Here is a 17,825-nt window from a genome sequence, read left to right as displayed (position 1 = left end):
AACGATGCCGGCCGCGAAAAATATCCGAGGAAGTGAATGCGCTGCCCGAAAGGAAGTTCGAGGGAGTTCGTGGACCGAAAAACCCGATTTTCTTGTCGACAATCGATGTATTATTTTGATTGGTTAAATTTTTTTTCAGGAAGGGATGATTAATTTGTACGTTGGCAAGTGTGTGGTCTATGCTCACCTTTACCCAGTTGCTCAGCGGAGTGTCTATGAAGCCGTGTATGATGAACTTGGTCTTCCGCTTCGGACTGAAGTTCGAGCGCTTGATAGACTTGTCCTTTCCTACAATTAGGACTTGGCCCTGAAATGTGATGTGGTCAGTTTAGTGAAAAACGTTTGTATCAATAGATAAGATTTTTTTTTTTTTAATTCTCTACGATAGTTGTTACTTTTTACTTCATGTGCGATATATTTTTTACAGCTTCTTTTTTAGCGGTATGCACTGCAATACTGCATCCAACGGAAGAACGAATTCATATCCTTAAAACTTTAGCTAAAATATAGTAGTTGTGAATAGAAAATTATTGTTTAATTTTGATTAAACATAGTGTCATTAGGATCCAGAAAATAAATAAATATTAATTTTGCGATTCAGAGGGAACTAGAAATCTTGAAACTTTGCCTAAATTTTGTTCATCTCTTTATTGACGTATGTACCGAATTATTAATAAAAACCAACTGTTAATTCCTTTTGGCGTGGTATCTCTTCCAAGAAGAGTATTATTTAGTAAGAGTTTTTCTGATCCAAATGTCTTTAAATAAATTATAAGAAAAGAATAAGTTACAGATGCAGTAAATCACTACTGTAAAAGTAGATTTTTGGATCCTGTTTGAAACAATGGTTTTGTTTTATTAGTTGGCTAAAGAAAGTCAACAGCCCAGCGGTGTTCCAAGCAAGGTGACAACTTCATTAAATGCTCAAAAGTTATTTGTCGATTGAAAAATAAGACATATGACATTTAGAGGGTTAAAAAGTCAATAAATCGGATTAGCGTCAAGAAAGGTGAAAACTCAACCGGTCGCTGAGAAAAATTAGTTCTCTACTAGGAATTTGAAGAGGTATGATTAAGCAAAGTCCTAAGCAATATGAAAACTCAGATTAGTCAAAAAAATTTCGCGAAGTGCAAAGAAAGGTGGCAACTTGACGGATACTCAAAATACCGATGGTCAACTAAGTGATAAGGATTGTAGGAACTCGTATGAAATCCAAAAAAAGGTAAAAATCTCAATCATCCTCATGAAAACTGTTAACTTTGCCAAGTACAGACCGATGATTCGATTAATTTCTAAGGAATGTAAGAACTCGTCTGTAACACTCATGAGCAGTAAATGTTTTCGATTAAAAAATGAAAAAAGGGTAACCTAAGTTGATAAAAAACGATATTCCGAGGTTATAATCGGTATTTGTTGATTTAGATAATGTAGTTGTGTTTTTCTCTAGAATCCACTAAACCACAAAATTTCTCAGCATTTAGCTCACAGACAACTGTTTTTCTCTTACCAGACGATATGACCCGAATCACTAAAAACTCCACAATGGTACATTCTCACGCATAAATTTTTGCTTCCAACCATACGACCAGCGAAAGTGGACGAAGGCACACCACTAAATCAACAATCTCATAATCCAACCAAATTCGCAAAAAAAAGAAAATTCACTTTCAATGTGTACGAAAGAAAAAAAGAAAAAATTAAATTAATAAAACCCAAAACTCTTGCAGCTCGTACGTTTTTCACAGTAATCGGAAACTCGATCGTTAATTAAACGATGATTCAGACGCGATCTTGATCATTTCCACATCTCGCATTTGCTACGCGGGGATCGTTAATTAATTTTGAAAGTCCGAGCGCTAAGCTCTTGATCTCGTTGCCGAGAAAAATGAAGGAAGAAAAGAAAAAAAAAAAAAAAAAATGAAAAACAGAGCCTCTTCCTGCAATAAAACTTCAACCTCTTCGGGTGAAAACTTCACTTTTCCTACGAGTGAGGGAGAAAAGTCTACGAGCATGAGAATACGAGATTCATCATCATAAGTAACGAGCACGAGATACGGTGCTATCGCGCGCTTCCTAGAAAATAATCGGTATGGAATCGTTGAGCGCGTCTGATTTACGAGTACTCGGGATGATGCACGTGCGTGCATATGAATACGTGCAAGACGGGGTAGATCGATCCGAACGTATTTTCTGAGTGGGAGTTATGAATCGATTTACATGCCGATTGGACGCCGATAAGAGCCCCTTGGTAAATTATTTCATACGCTCACGTGTGTATAGGTAAACTCGGGCTTTCGGGCGAGTAATGAAAAAACGTTCACCTCAATTATACCCCACGTGTGTGCAATATATTATTAAATTCAGCCGCTCGATGGCTAATTTAATATTCGTCGTGGGCATTACACGTACATAATCGTTAGTATCAAATAGGGAACTCGTAATACGTTGCACGCACGGATAAACAGACTCTTCCGTTACGTAAAGGTATCAAGCGACTAACCGTTGCGACGTCGATCCTATACATAAGAGCGTGTGTACAAAAGGCTTAGCGGTAAAAAGAATCCAAATGTTCGAAAATGAGTAGAAAAAGGAAGATAAAAATAGAAATAATGATAATAATAATAATAGTAACTCACTTCGGTAGGATTGTCATTCGTGTAGAGTATGAATCTCGTGTTGATGACCTCGCGTGGTAGCGGAAAGACGTTGAGAGGCCGGTAGATCAGATGGTACCAGCTCCTGGTGATGTTCAGGCAGCCGAGCTCGTCGTAGCATCTCGTCTCGTTCTCGACTGTGGAGATTTTTTTTATTCTCTCATTTTTTACCACCAACACTCAGACTTGGGCTTTAGTGCTTTTTCCAATACTTTGCGATGTTACTTTTTCATACAATAATATAATGTGTTATTTTTATAGAAATTTTTTTTTTTTTTTTTCATCACTAATTAAACCCCAGTACTGAACAAAAATTATAACAGTCAAGTCTTACAATATTACTCTTTGTACTTTATTATTAGTTTATTTCTTTAAAAAAAACATGTCGAATGATTTTTGCAACCGACAATTTTATAAGTACTGTATTATAAGTAGTAACTAGAAAATCAATAATTTCTACCCACAATAGTGCATTAGATTTTCGAAAAAAATTTTATTTTAAGGTATATTTAAATCTCCATAAAATGACGCTCGATGCACTTTCACATTTTGTCCTCTTGTTTTGGATATAATTCTTCATTTCGCAAGTGCAGCAGTGTGCAGCTGACCCCGTTTTAGAAGTACGAGAGTGCAAGTGTACAAGCGTGACCGAATGTTCATTGCGCTCAAATTATTATTATGATTCACAGTAAAATGAATAATGAGATTCTCGTTCCTCTAATGTCAATGGTAATTATCCCGTGTGAGAAATAGCGACCGACGTTTCATTGGTAAATATAATTGCTAGCATTTTTTCAGTGCTATGATTGAGAATATCTTTCTAATAAAGAAACAAAAGTGTGTCACTGAAGAGTACAGAAGAATTTGGGAAAATGGTTCTATGTAATGACAAGAATTTTTTTTTTCCTTCTGCATAATTTTAGATTTTAAATAAAAAAAATAAATAAATAAACCAATAAGTGTTGATCATGAATGCCAAATTTAGTACCTCCTATACAAAAATGCTGCGTAGTTATTCATTAATTTTTTTATCATTAAATGTTATGTACAACAAATATTTATAAATAAAAGATGTCGTAACAATACTTTTAAATGTAAAATAATTTTTTTTTAGTTTACTTTTAATCAGTGTGTCAATAAAACGTTACAATCAGATTTGGGCATACATTTATTTTATATAGTTTTGCATTTCAATATTTTTCTTTAATTGTAATCCATCATTTGTGCTCGAAATAGTTTATTCATTTGAACTTACGAAGGTAATTTGTTATACAGCAAAAAAGATAGTAAAAAAAAGAAAGTCTTAATATTTATAAGAAATGTTTAAACTTTGGTTCGAATGGTTTAAAAACAAACTTTAATCTCTAAAAATAACTGTATTGCAATTTTTTTTGTTGGAAATGTTTTTTCTAATTTTTGTGAAAATTTATTCTATTACTTGTGTGAAAACTTTCATCAATATTGTACGAAAAGTTGCAGTAATAAAAAATTACCTTAAAATAATATTCTGCACTCTAAAAATTTTTATTTCTCAAGGATGCGTAATTCTATAATATAATTTTGCCCAAATCTGTTTAATTATTTTTAGTTATAAATAAAAGTCTATAAATCGGCTCTCTACGATTTTCTACCACTAATACATTTTTATTATCCTTGTAAATCATTTGCCAAAATAAGAGTGTGCTTTCAAAACAAAGAAATTAGCTTTTTCCCGAAATAAATCAACGAATTGAGCAGCAAAGTGAATTAATCAACGATTTAAAAGCAGATAAAAAAATATCGATTGAATATTTGATTTTTATAGGAACAAAATATTAATAAAGACAGCACCTTCATTTGGTGGACGTTAAAAGATAAATAGCCTTCATAAAACTTCTAATTGGTTGTGAAAATTTCGTTTTTCAATTAAAATTTGAATGTTACATAAAAATAAAAAAATTTGTTGTGAATAATAATTGAGATTAAATTTTCAAATTTATTGTTAAAAGATTGGCAAAACTCTGAAGAAATTTTTTATTACTATTCAAAATACAAAGCAGAAAAACAAAGTTATGGGAAGCCATGTGTCAATTGACTGGCAGGAATTTTTTTCATGGTAATATTATTCACAATTACATAAACCAGGTAATATTTTTGGAAAAGCCACCCAATTTCACACTAAACCATTGGTAGTTAATTACACAGTTAACTTAAACTCTGTTCCATTACATTTAAAAAAATATATTATCCCATACATCAATATTATTATTAATTTCGATAGCAAATAACTTGAAATTTTTATTTTGATTTCCCTGTATCAAGTATACTTATAAAAGTAAATACTTTTCAAGAAACTTGTGAAAAGTTTGTCATTATAACACGAAAGAATGAATTTAAAATGTCATTTTGAAATAAAATTTACGTAAAAGCAAGAAAAAATTTTTTTTTTAAATAATAAACACCTAAAATTATCTAAACCGAACCATCCCCACCAAAGGCTGGAAAATCTACGCGTGACATAGCAGTGCTACCAGGAAAGAAGCCGGCGATGGCTCGTGTAGGGGGGGATAGAAGAAACGAGAGTCAAAGAGGGCGAGACACTCACAGGGCAGCCAGGGTATGTTGACCTCGATCCTGTCGCTGCGCGCCCACTGCCGCAGGTCCAGAATTCCAGCCGAGCAGATAACAGGAGCCAATGCCAGTAGGAGCAGAGCCGGGGCTGCCACCACCTCGACCGCCGAGTTTCCTTGCGCTCGCACGCCTCTCCTCCTCATCCTGTGGCGTGAAAAATTCGGGTTTAGCCGTCAGTCAAGTCAGCTTTTTTAATACATCATTCAATCAAGATGCTTTGAGGTCTTTAGAGGGTTAATGGGCATTGTAGGTTGTTAGATAAAAAAAGGCTGGTCATATCAAATACCGGTTATACCTGGAAATTTATTTATTTTATTTTTAAATCAGTTTGATTGATAAAAGTTATATTTGTATTGGCAATAAAAAAAGTTCTGTGGAAAAGATTTTTTTTTTTAGCACTATTAGCGCTTGGATGCATGTAGGAAGAGATAAAAGTATTGCTACGAGACCAGTCGTACTGGATGAATATTCGGTAATACCACTCAGAACTGTTTTTTTACAGATAGCACATACGAGCATAAATCTCACGTATTTCATAAAAACAGTGACATAATTCGTGTGACTTAAGATTTGAAAAAGTTGTTGAAATTTTTTGTTTACTCAATAAGGTTTGATATTTTGTTATATTTTATTTATTATTTTTTTTTATGCGTTATTATGCTAGTATGGGATAAATTGCAACTTATTTCCAGTTTTTTTTGTTCATTGCTGTATCGATACATCTTCTGTACAAGCCAATAGTATTTTTTTCTACTACAAAATCCTGATTTATCAATTGATTTTTTCAGCTAAATAAAAGAAATAAATAAAAACTGAAAGTTTTTCGATGAGTATCACAGTGTTTACTATGATTTAGTGACACAAAACCAAAGAGAAAAATTTTTTCCTTGACATTTAATTCATGACATACAAATATCCTAAACGTAATCCAATAAAACGATTTAACGAAGAAATCATCAAAGCCTCGAGTCCATTGTATACGTCAATTCAGCTTAACAAAAGAAACTCTCAATTATTCCTCTAAAAAACATACCTATCGATAGATAGAGCGCCCAAAAATCCCTCAACGATTTTCACATCCAAATCGAAAAACTGTCCTCAATACAGAACACCACTATACATTTAAAAAAACAAATGCAATAAAAGCCCCCTCACATGTGCACACCCAAAATACTCCTGGTAAACCACTATTCCGAAAAAAAAAAAAAAAAAAAAAAAAAATTGCTCTCAGGACACTCGCTATGACCGATTTTTTGTCATAAACTTCATCGCACCGAGACCACAATATACACAGCACAAAAAAAAACAAACAAACACGCCGAGGGTGCAAAGCAAAGGACGAGATAAGGCAAGCACGCGCGTCTTGCGTGCTGTGTCTCCCAAGAGCGAATGCTCTCTTCGAGCTAGTGCCGCCCGCCGGGGGAGCCAAAAAATCGGCAGCAGCAGCCAGTGGGGGGAGGGAGGGGGGTGGAAGTGAACAGGGGGGCCCGTTTTCTTCTTTCCTCTTGGAGAGGGGGTCAGCCGACCGATCGTCGCGTGGTCTGCCTATTGTATAATAATCGAACGACCTTCGAGGGGCCCGGGAGGAGGAAAGGATGCAGGTCAGTGTGTGTGTGTGTTTTAATATTGGCCGTCACTGGCTCACGTGTAAAAACGCTTGGCCTGTTTTCCTTTTTTTTTTTTATTTCTTTCAGCCGATGTGTTTAATACTCGTACTGCTGCTGCAGCTGAAGCGGTTGGCTTGCAGAGCTTTACTTTTTTTGTTTTATTTTCGTTGCGGTGAGTTACTTTCTTTGTGGTTCCCGGGGTATGGAAGCCTTTTGGATGTTCCATGTGATCCACAAGAATCGAAAGCAAAATAGGTGTTTCATTGTTTCTTCTTTTTTTTTTTTTTTTATTGTTTACAGAAAAAATGGTTCATCGAAAGTTTTACTTTCGTTTTGTTACATAAAAAAAGATAGTCTGGCTTGTACGAATACAAAGTGACGTTTTGTCCAACACCTCCAATTTATCCGTGATTTTTGAAGTAGAAGTTCGATGTCAATGTTTTAATGTCCTTGACTAGAAGAAGAAATGTAGGATCTAGGTGGCTCAAGAGATAAGCATGAATTAAAATTTTTTTTCGCGTCAAAAGTGGAGTATCAGATAAAATTTTTTCCACATCACTGTCATACAGAAGCTTCAAATGCCAGATTAGAAATCCCTTCTACATTTTTTTACTCTTACTTTTTTTTCTTTTATTGCAGTCTACAGATCTACTTTGTACATAAAATCTAAAATTTTTAAAGTCAACGTGACTTGAAACCTTTTAAAGTTAATACTTTGTAGACGAAATGGCCGAAATGCTTTTGTGATTGATAAAAGAAAATTTGTTATTTGCTTGATTATTAATCTGCTTAAAATTTAAGTATAAAAATTAGTTATTTTAATTTACACATTGAGCACCGTGTGTTAAAGCTACTACAATAGTTGTAACACGCTACTCTAACAGTGTCCATTCAAATGTCCTTAATCCTAGCTTTCTTCGCCAAGATCGTGTATCCGATAAAAGAATGGGGGTACTGTAGTCTTTGAGCATAATATTCAAATTTGGAATGAGCTCCTGTCCGTTATTGCCCAATAAAATCCCATTTTACGGTATTTTCTCACCAACAGTGAGCAACTTCCTTTACATCCATTTTATGCAATTGTATGTATAAATCAATTCAAAAAACCCACCCTTACCACACCTAAAAAAACCATTGATCATCTCTCATGCATGCGTGGACTCAACTATACTGTCACTCATCATAGAACTCGGCACCAGGTTGTCACCATTTTTTCACTCACTTCGTCCAAACGTTGAAACCTCTTACTCCACCGCTTTGTCCCTCACTACGAATCATACTCACGTACTCGTTATTGCATAAGTCAAAAGGAACCACTCGCTTCTTTCTCCTTGGTACTTTTCCATCTTCGAAAGTAGTACTGTTGAAACAGCCTCGGCAATATCTCCGTAATTCGCCCTGCTTTTGCCTCCGTTTATTGTTCCCCGACCAAAACGTTATGACCGTGAAAAACAGCCGTTTATTGTTGTTACGTAGTACGAACACCTTTCTTTTGCTCTTACGGTCGTGACTTTTTCTTTTTTTTACAATGGGGGTCAAAAAAGAAATGGCTTTTAGCAAAGCAAGTACAATTGGGGTTAGCAAGATTGATGTTGGTACAAGGTGCGAGTACGTTTACAGGTTTACAATTTTTGACACCCTTCGTGATCCTTAACTAACACCTTTATACAGTTCAGCCATGAAATAAAGAAAGATTTATCTGTTTTTGACCTTACTTTTGATCAATTACACATTTTCTAGCCACTCTATGACTTCTTACTTATCTTGATCATTGTACATGCCTTTACCGTATGTTTTTTACTTTTTCTCATTGAATTTTTTTTTTCAGGCAAGCAAATTAGTACTTCAATTGACGATTTCCACGCCAAAGGATTATGATCTTTGTTTTTATATTTTGATTTTTTTTTTTTTTTTTTTTTTTTTAATACATACGAGTGTGCTTGCTTTTGTTTTATTTTTGTGTATGTTTTTTCTAAATTTTTTTTGGTTCATCTCAAAGGTCTCTAATTTTTTGTTCAACTTGGGATCCCTATCTTATGACATTTATTTCTTAAGATTTATGTTGGTAGTTTTCATGTTATCTTTGTCTTTAATTTCTTGCCTTTTAATCAATTTTTTGTTCCACTCTCAGTCTCTGCCACTATTTATCTGTCTCCAAGAGACTGACCTTATGTCTATGTTTTCAAGACATTCCTTACATTATAATACCTGTTTTTGTGATAATACATAAATTTTTCTATTAAAGCTTGATAAGGACATCATTTTAATATTCGATGTCAAAAATCGATGCGAATATCCAAACGTATTTGGTTTAGTTGATGTCAAGCCCAAGAAATGAGCGTATTCGTTTTAATAAAAATTATACTTTAAAAGTTCTTAGTCAGCAGAATAAATATAAAATTAGACTTTAACTTTACAAAATTTTGTATTATTTTTATATTATTTGTACATCATGTTGGTAATAACAAACACAGAGTTGGTAGGTGTTGTGCGCATGGGGGCAAAGCCCCACTGGTATATATATGTTTGTATACAAATACCCAAGATTTCAAAGTGACGAATGTCAAGGCTGACGCTCTACTCGTTAGGCTGTTGGACATATCTGTGGTACGTATACTATGATCTCACTGCGATGAAAACAAGTTTTTGATGCTAATTTTTCAGAAGATGATTCGATAATACATTATGTTTAAAGATGATCCTGAGGAGATTAAAATCCACCAAATGGTGTGAAAGCATTGATTTATTCCAGCCAGCGAGCCCAAGGTCGAACGTGTAATAGCTGTTCGTTCACCTACTAAGTAATTCATCATTGAAATTAGATAATCTGACATTTTCGTTGAAAACCAACGGATTGTATGCAAATTTATTCAGCTGAAAATGAAAGTAGAAATGACGATGACTCCCTGACGATGAGACGTTGAAACATTTACCCAGTTCTTTGGAGGCTTTATTTTAGAATTAGAAATGATGAGTCGAATTTTTTCAACGATATTTCCATATAAATTAAGTTTTTTTTTTTTAAGGGCGTTGTCTAGTTATTGTATCTTTTAGTAGGTTTGGTAGATAGTAGGAACCCTCGTGCCTTCAAATTTTGACAGCGCCATTTTCAAGACCTTATTAATTTAGTAAAACATTTTTATTTATTTCTCATTGTTAATCCTGTAACCGATAGAACTCCCTTAAAGCGAGAAAAACGATGTCTGCGATCATTGAAAAACATTAATTCTGAATTAAATATTTTGCCCTTATTTTTAGAAAATTAGAATTGTTGTGGATGTCATTATTTTTACGAGCTACCCCAAATTGTAAAAAAAACGTTGCTCAACGACCCATGATTCCCGAGATAATGCAATTTTTTACGGCTAGTTCGTTTTTGAAGTGGACAGAAAGATATCTGTGCCCCTCTGTAGCAGCCGTTTAGCAAATTATAATCATATAGCTATGATTAGTAGGTGACAAGCCATAGTCACCGTCTACTATATCTCTACACACTATCTGTGTAGTTTTTCGATTTCATGTTTGGCCACTGCAACGATGTGCATACATGTGCTCTACAAAACCAAACGATACAACTGCATGTCAAGTAATTTCAAGATATTCCTTACCTTTATCTACATTGTTAATGGCTTAGGCCAAAGTCGGGCTCCAACTTTTCAAGCTTTCACTATTTGACTTACGACTTAAACACAACCTTTCGTCAGCAATGTCGAGCTTTCAAGGATGGAAGGGCCCACTGACTCTTCTACAGCAGGCAAAACTACTCATTTTTCTCATCACACTATCAGGTATGTATAGGATTACATCCTACATTTCTTAATGTACAACTGTCCTCAATATAATATATTATATAATAACTATCACTGTCATTTTCCTCGCAATATAGTTTTAAAATTTTTTGAAGTTATACTTCTAAAGGTACGTTCTGCCTTAAAGAGTAAATCAACGATTTCAGATTGGTGACCTTGAGAAAAAGTGTAACGGAGGTGAACTTTGCTTGATTCTCCCCTTTTACCCCGCCCCTCTTCACGTACTTCCGGTCCCCTTAGACCACACAACGCTACCACACCACACTACACAATGTCATCCCACCCAACTATAGCACACATTTTGAATTTTACTTATTTTTTGTAGTGATTTTTAACTCGGTACGTGCCCTTTTCTTCAGAAAAATTATAACCTTTAAGTATAAACAGAAATATGTGACAATTTATATTTTTTGTCACTTCTCAAGAAGTAGTGTGTATACAGTTTTTAATTAAAATACTGCATAGAATGGTCGCATGCATGGAATGGCTTTTAAATAATCATTTTTATATTTTTGTTATTATGTATTCATAGCCCGATGCCCTAGGACCCAATAACCCTTATGACTAAGGCCCATGCAGACTTTGACGAGCTTAATTTTAGATTTTTGACCGAGCGAAAAAGTGTGACGGAAGTAGATTTTGCATGTTACTTTTCCTTCGTCCACCCCCTCGCCGTGCCGTCCCTGCACAGGCCCCCTCCACACCATAACAACACCAGCCCACATTTTGAATTTCATTTATTTTTAGAACGAAGTTCTTTATACCGCGTGCTTGGGGGGCTGGAATTTTAAAAACGACAGATTTTCATGAAACGGAAGTCGCTTACCGGAAGTCTCTTTCTCCTAATTTATTTTATTTCTCCCTTTACCCCGTCACCCTCACCATCAGTCCCCTACACACTTCCCCTCGCCCTGTCTTATCCAACCGTGCTGCGCTAGTCTCTTGCACACCTCCTCTCATCACTCCCCGTTTTGCCTTGCCTCACCATTCCCCTTTACACTACACCATTAAAGCACACTACACCAAGCAGTTAATGTTTCATTTAATCATAATTTTTTTCTTCTACAATTCTTAAAAAAAAAAAAACAAAAATAAAAATACTTTCCAAGAAATTTAAACCCTCGAGACCTCCTGCATTCGAGCCGAGTATCTTACCCACTTTGCTAAGAGCGCTCCCAACACAAGAATTTTGGTTTCTTCTACTTATACTGTGGTTCGTAACTGAATTTTATTTTTAATCTTCATTTACTGATTATTATCTGATTTGGTTAGATAATATGTTATATTAATTAACAAATTATTTATTCGATTAACTATTTTTTTTTTTTATTGAATATTTACTTTCCAAACCTAAATACAATATTTTTTTAGCAGCAGCTTTTCCGTACATTAATGAATATTTATTCAATTTTCATTAATTTGTTAATTTTTAAATGAATCAATAAATAATTATTTTTAAAATTTTTTCATTTTTTTCAAAGTTTTCCAGCTTTTTTCCAACAGTCTTACATTTTTTTCATCGTTTTTTCATCAATGGTTTATTCATAAGAAGTTCTATGAATACAGTAATTAATTTTCATTTCGTTTTATTCTTTCATAATTTTTATATTAATGACTAAGGTGATTTATTTGAGTTAAAAATTTTCATCACAGTTAGTGGGGGGAAAGTTTAGAGAGGTAGGAGGAGCACAAATATGTAGCAACGCTGCCAATTATTTTTTTCATATAGATATACCTATATATGTGCTTTTACGAATACTTGACTCTTTCTTTCTTATTTTATTAAAAAAACAACTTATGGATCAATTTCAAAATTTTATAGGTTTAAATAATAGTAATCTATCAAACTAAACATTGGGAGCTTTCAACAGATCATTTCGTTATATTTTTTTTAATTATTCAACGCATCCTCGTAAAAAAGTATTACAAGCCTTCCACTGCATATAAACTAGTTTGACAGAAAAACGAAAAAAGTAGTCACAGCTTATCATGGATAGTTGTGAAACTGTCAACTATATACTTAGCGTAAAGAAAAAAAAAAAAAAAAAAAAATTAAAGAAAAAAAGTAATGAAATGAAAAATGAAAAAAAATAAAATGAAATCAAAAAAGATATGAAAAAATACATTAGAATGAAAAAAAAAAAATAAAAAAAAAAAATTAAAGAAAAAAGTAATGAAATGAAAAATGAAAAAAAATAAAATGAAATCAAAAAAGATATGAAAAAATACATTAGAATGAAAAAAAAAATAAAAAAAAGATTTAAAAAAAAAAAAAATAAATAAATAAATAAATAAAGCAAATTTTAAAAAATTAAAAAAATAAAAAGAAACAAACCAAGGGGTAAAAATGGTTAATGGGACCCACGGTAAGAACGAAGTATAGAGCTTCGTTCTTCCTATGGATCTCGCAACCCCCTTGTTACCTGAGAAATTGTGTTTCTTTATACTCATCTCATGTTTAAAGAACTTCGTTCTTTCCATGGGTCCCATGACCCATTTATACCCCCTAATTTGTTTCTTTTAATTTTTTTCATTTTTTTAAATTTCCTTTACTTTATTTCTTTTTTTTAATTTTATTTAATTTTCTTTTTTTATTTTATTTTTCTTTTAACCGATTATTTAAAAGAAAATATAAGACACTTTCCACAAGTCTTAAGCTCACTATCTCCTGAACTCCAGCAAAGGCCTTTACTTACTATGCTATGAGCAGTTCCAAATAGGATGATACGATTACTTTGTTTTGTCGTATGCTTGGTAACTCATTTTTAATGTAAATTTTTATTTACTGTTTATCAATTCGTTTTGTTTGTTTATAAATCATTGTAATAAGTAAGTAACTTATCTAATAAACTAATTTATTTAGTTAAATATCTTTTTCAAAAACTTAGAAATTAGTATATTTTAGCAAAGTAACTTTTCTATGTAGTAATTAGTGTTTATTTATTTATTATTGATTTGTTACTATTACGATGAATAAATAATTTTTTCTACAATTTTTTATATATTTTTTCAAAATTTTCAAAAATTAGAAAAAAAAATGTTTTATGCCGTATAAATGCAATAATTGATTTTTATTGCATTTTATTCTTTTACAATTTTTCCATTTGTAATTGATCTTTTGACTTAAGGACGTTCTTTACATAGTTACCGGGGGAATAGTTTAGAGAAGTGAGAGAAGCGCTAATATGTGCAGCAAAGCTGGCAATTATTTTTCTCATGTGAATATACTCTCATACACCTTTTTAACGCATACTTCACCCCTTTTTTCTTGTATTGTTGAAAAAAGAAAAAAAAAAAAAAAAAAACTTGTTGATCCATTTGCAAATTTAATAGGTTTGTCTAAAAGTAATCTTTCATGCAAACAAAAATTAGGAGATTTCTACAGACTATATAAATGCAATTTTATGTAAGGTTACATGTTACATTGCGATTTTTAAAAATTAAACATTCAAAAAAGGGTACTTATACAATCTGCAGTTTTTTTAGTTATTTCTTATGATACTTTGAATATACGTATACGTGTGATGTTTGAATAATATCTGTGAAAAATATCTATATGTGTGATGAACGTCCTGAAGGGACATTCACTGGCATATACTACTAAGCTATTAAAAAAAAGCGGCAATACAGGCTGGTTTGTCTTAATTTTTGAGGTACAATTATATTTTGGATATTAAATATAGACTAGGAATAAATGTGTAAGCGTATGTGATAAATGTGAGCGTTACGTTACAGATGTAATCAGCGTAAAAATTTTTTTTCTTAAAGACTCTCAAAAACATCATTAAATTAATTCAGTCCGATGACCACGCTATGGTTAAGTACTTCTATGTTCTCGAATTCACTAACTCTCAAACAATTGTATTGTATCACTTACACAAGATAACACAATAACATGTACACGCAATATGTAGTAGCTCATTGTCAAATTCCAATAGATTTTAACGAGTACCTTATGACACGTTCACCTAAAAGAGAAAACAATAAATCAGCATTTTATGCGTATTTATTCCCCTTTCTCTTTTAAAGCCAAGAGGATGCTCCTCACACTCTTCCTTCTTCTTGGCAAACTGCTACACCGATGGAGAAAGGAATGCAATAATTTCAGCAAAGACACCACCTATAGTGTGGTAGTAAAGCTTACGGTTACATCATTCGCCATATTACCGAGAAAGTATGTCGTGCCAACGATTTCCTCGCCCAATCCGACCATTTAACTCGAGCATTTTGTATGAGTATGAAATACATGTTTTTTTTTTTTTTTTTTTTTTTCCACTGGTGTTTCCCTTTAAGTTTAGATGTCGAAATTCCGTTCTTAGGTATGTTTTCAGATGCATACGCTTGAATTGACCCAGGGATAAAATTTTGATTTTTACTGCAAAAACCAAATTTTTCAATTACATCTATAATTTGCAGGATAGCGACAAAAACTTGGGTATTGTTTCCTCTAATTTTTGTTTACACCAGAGACGTTGCGAGAGACGCGGAGATTTATTTCATCTGCTAACCGCTACTTCACATCTGAAATTCAGTTCGAAAAATAATCACACACATACCTGTCTACACGTAACTCACCGTCAACTCGGAGTGTAATATTTCGTAGCGATGTTGCTAGTACCATCCGTTCCTATTCAAATTCGTTTTTTACCAAGATTTTGAAAGTAAAATCAAACTGGTACATTGGGGCGATAAACCACGTGGCTTCGACATCTTTCGGTTTATTGTGAAGTAAATTGTGCGTTTGTCCTTCTTCGCGTATCCAGTTATTTATTAGCTCCACATAGGCTACAAAGCAAATGTTTGATCTTGGCCTTAGTAATCGTTTTGGGTGTTTCGTTGGCGAGGTGTAAATAAAACAAGTAGTCATCTGACAAGTGTTATGTCAGAACTGGAAATCGTGCTATGGTGTGTCAGCAGATTACAACGTGTCATTTTAAAGGATGAGTGATTTTGTGTGCCCTCACCTGTCGATACTTTCGGTGGAAATTTTTTTCCTCCAAATATTACCAAGGCATGATACTGTTACGGGACTTTATGAGAGGATCTATAAAAAGTTTTCACTTGAAAGGAGAAACACGCATTCGTTAAGATGTGCTTCACAGTTTTTTTTTTTTTCAAGTTTCTGGTCTTCTCACTTGTAAGTTGTGTAATTGTTCAAGTATATTGATAATGCTTTTATTGTATTTCGCTTTTTGACGTCCAGATGTTAATTTTCGTCTGACGTTGAAAATGGTTATCGTAAAGGTGTAAGGAATGAATTCATAATTATGACTGATCGACCGATTTATGGTTCTCGTCGTGGTAATTTTCTTTAAAAATTCTGCTATATAGTTATGTCATTGCCGTAGTATTGCCAAATTGGAATTTAATTTCGTCAAATGTGAACATGTAAATATCAAACTACTTATTCACAGTTTAGAACAGATTAGAGATGTGAAATTGTAAAACTGTCTATCAATGAATCAACAGCATTGAATTTCCATACTCAATCAAAGGTTGGTACTAAAATAAATACTTTATTGCCCAGTTGGCTGGTTGATTTCCATGCCCTGCAGCTAATGCCTCTTGGAAACATTTTTACAATTTGGCAACTTTATTTAAAAAATATTGTCTTATCCACGATCAGCAAACGTATTCCAGTTTTTTGTACACACGAAAGAATACTGATCCCTACATGAATAAAGAGGTCCATTGACCTCTTAAAAATTATTCCTATTTTTTTTAAACTGAAAATTTAGGAAGATCCGATTTTTAAAGATTATTTTAGTATCACAGCTGTGCAAGTAGAGGTTTATGTATTTTCATAATTTTTGTTTTGATAAAAATTTTTCGCACTGAATCAGATTAAAGTCACATAATTTCTTCATCAGATCAAGTTTTTAACATGTCACGTGCAATGACGAAAAGAGAAATTAAGAAATTTTACAAACTTATCTAGAATTTTTAATTTTTTTTAATTAAAAAAATTTTATTTATGTCTCCACGTACCTACTCTACATGTTTTTATTACTGTTGGCAAGCTAAATGTGATTATAATAGATAATGAATATTTTTCAAACCACGCAAATCACAAAAACAATGATTAAACATTTTTAGAAAATTCCATACTAAAAATGTAATAAATGACAATTGTAACATGAATATATCTCACAAGGAATAAACTAATTGAAATTTTTGCAACTTTGCAGGATATAACATATGCATATACCTTCACATACGTAAGCTGCTCCTGTAACTCGTGATTTTTCGCAGAAGAAAAAAGAGAGCGGTTCGTTAACATAATTCTGCATTTCGTACGGAATGTAAGTCCAGTACTGTTTTGTATCGAACACGACGCGTTTCTCGTTTGACTACACTCGCAATCTCGTCGAGGCCGATTCGCCCGTACTTACTCGGGCAATAAAGTAGTCTCTTTTATTTCGTACGGTTGCTTCGTTGGCTCAACAGATGCAGCATTTTGGTGATTACTATTTTTTTCATATTTTTGATGTTTTCAGGCATGAAAAATCAATAAGATTTACTGGTGCATACATATTGTGGGCAAAGGTGGCATAAAACAAGAAACATAAGAGTGCCAAGAAAGGTAACCTCGAGTGATGAGATTCAATGGGAATACTCTGTATTACTACTGTATGAGAAAAGTAGATCAAGTCAGATTTGGTAAGACATGGCATACACACGAACAGTTCTGTCGTAGGCACGTTAATTTCATTTAATTTCTTAACAAGTCGTACATAGAAAAAGGATCGCGTGCTGTTTCTTCTGTTTGCGAATTCAATTTCAATCGCGTTATATTTTCCAGTATCGACATAATTTACTGGATCACGCGTACAATTTTATACGTAAATTATTACAATTTTACAAGTAAAATACTTAGATGGTTACGACTTTCGACATACACCGGCACTTGGTAACCTCAGGTACAGGGACGTTGGGGCCATTATCTAAAAAGGCAAACACTGTAAGAAATGAAAAAAAAAAAAAAAAAAAAAAAAAAAAAAAAAATATCAAACATCACGCGCCATCGGTCAACAATACACCAAACTGTCCGCGTTCCGCCACCCAACCGAGAAAAAAAGCCAAACTGATTGAGCAAACGCGCACGCGATACAACTCGTCCTTGCCGCATCTACACGCCTCAGTCG

At 33.3% G+C, this 17,825-nt stretch overlaps 1 protein-coding gene across 2 annotated transcripts in view; it reads right to left on the bottom strand.

Annotated features, from left to right (window-relative positions):
- The window catches only part of LOC106646998 (pancreatic triacylglycerol lipase), a 74,386-nt gene that overhangs the window by 8,376 nt on the left and 48,185 nt on the right, over nt 1-17,825 (bottom strand). For both annotated transcript variants that reach the window (XM_089593934.1, XM_089593935.1), the window contains exons 2-4: nt 5,239-5,408; nt 2,637-2,791; nt 188-307 (exon numbers count right to left, since the gene is read on the bottom strand). In XM_089593934.1, the coding sequence (XP_089450060.1) occupies nt 188-307; nt 2,637-2,791; nt 5,239-5,408 (445 nt within the window). The remainder of the gene's footprint in view (nt 1-187; nt 308-2,636; nt 2,792-5,238; nt 5,409-17,825) is intronic.

Source organism: Copidosoma floridanum, unplaced genomic scaffold (assembly GCF_036245765.1).
Source record: "Copidosoma floridanum isolate Cflo_tuat_1 unplaced genomic scaffold, Cflo_Japanese_pri ptg000020l, whole genome shotgun sequence".
NCBI lineage: Eukaryota > Metazoa > Arthropoda > Insecta > Hymenoptera > Encyrtidae > Copidosoma > Copidosoma floridanum.
Note: the sequence above shows the minus strand (reverse complement) of the source record. Positions and strands in the feature narration are given on the sequence as shown.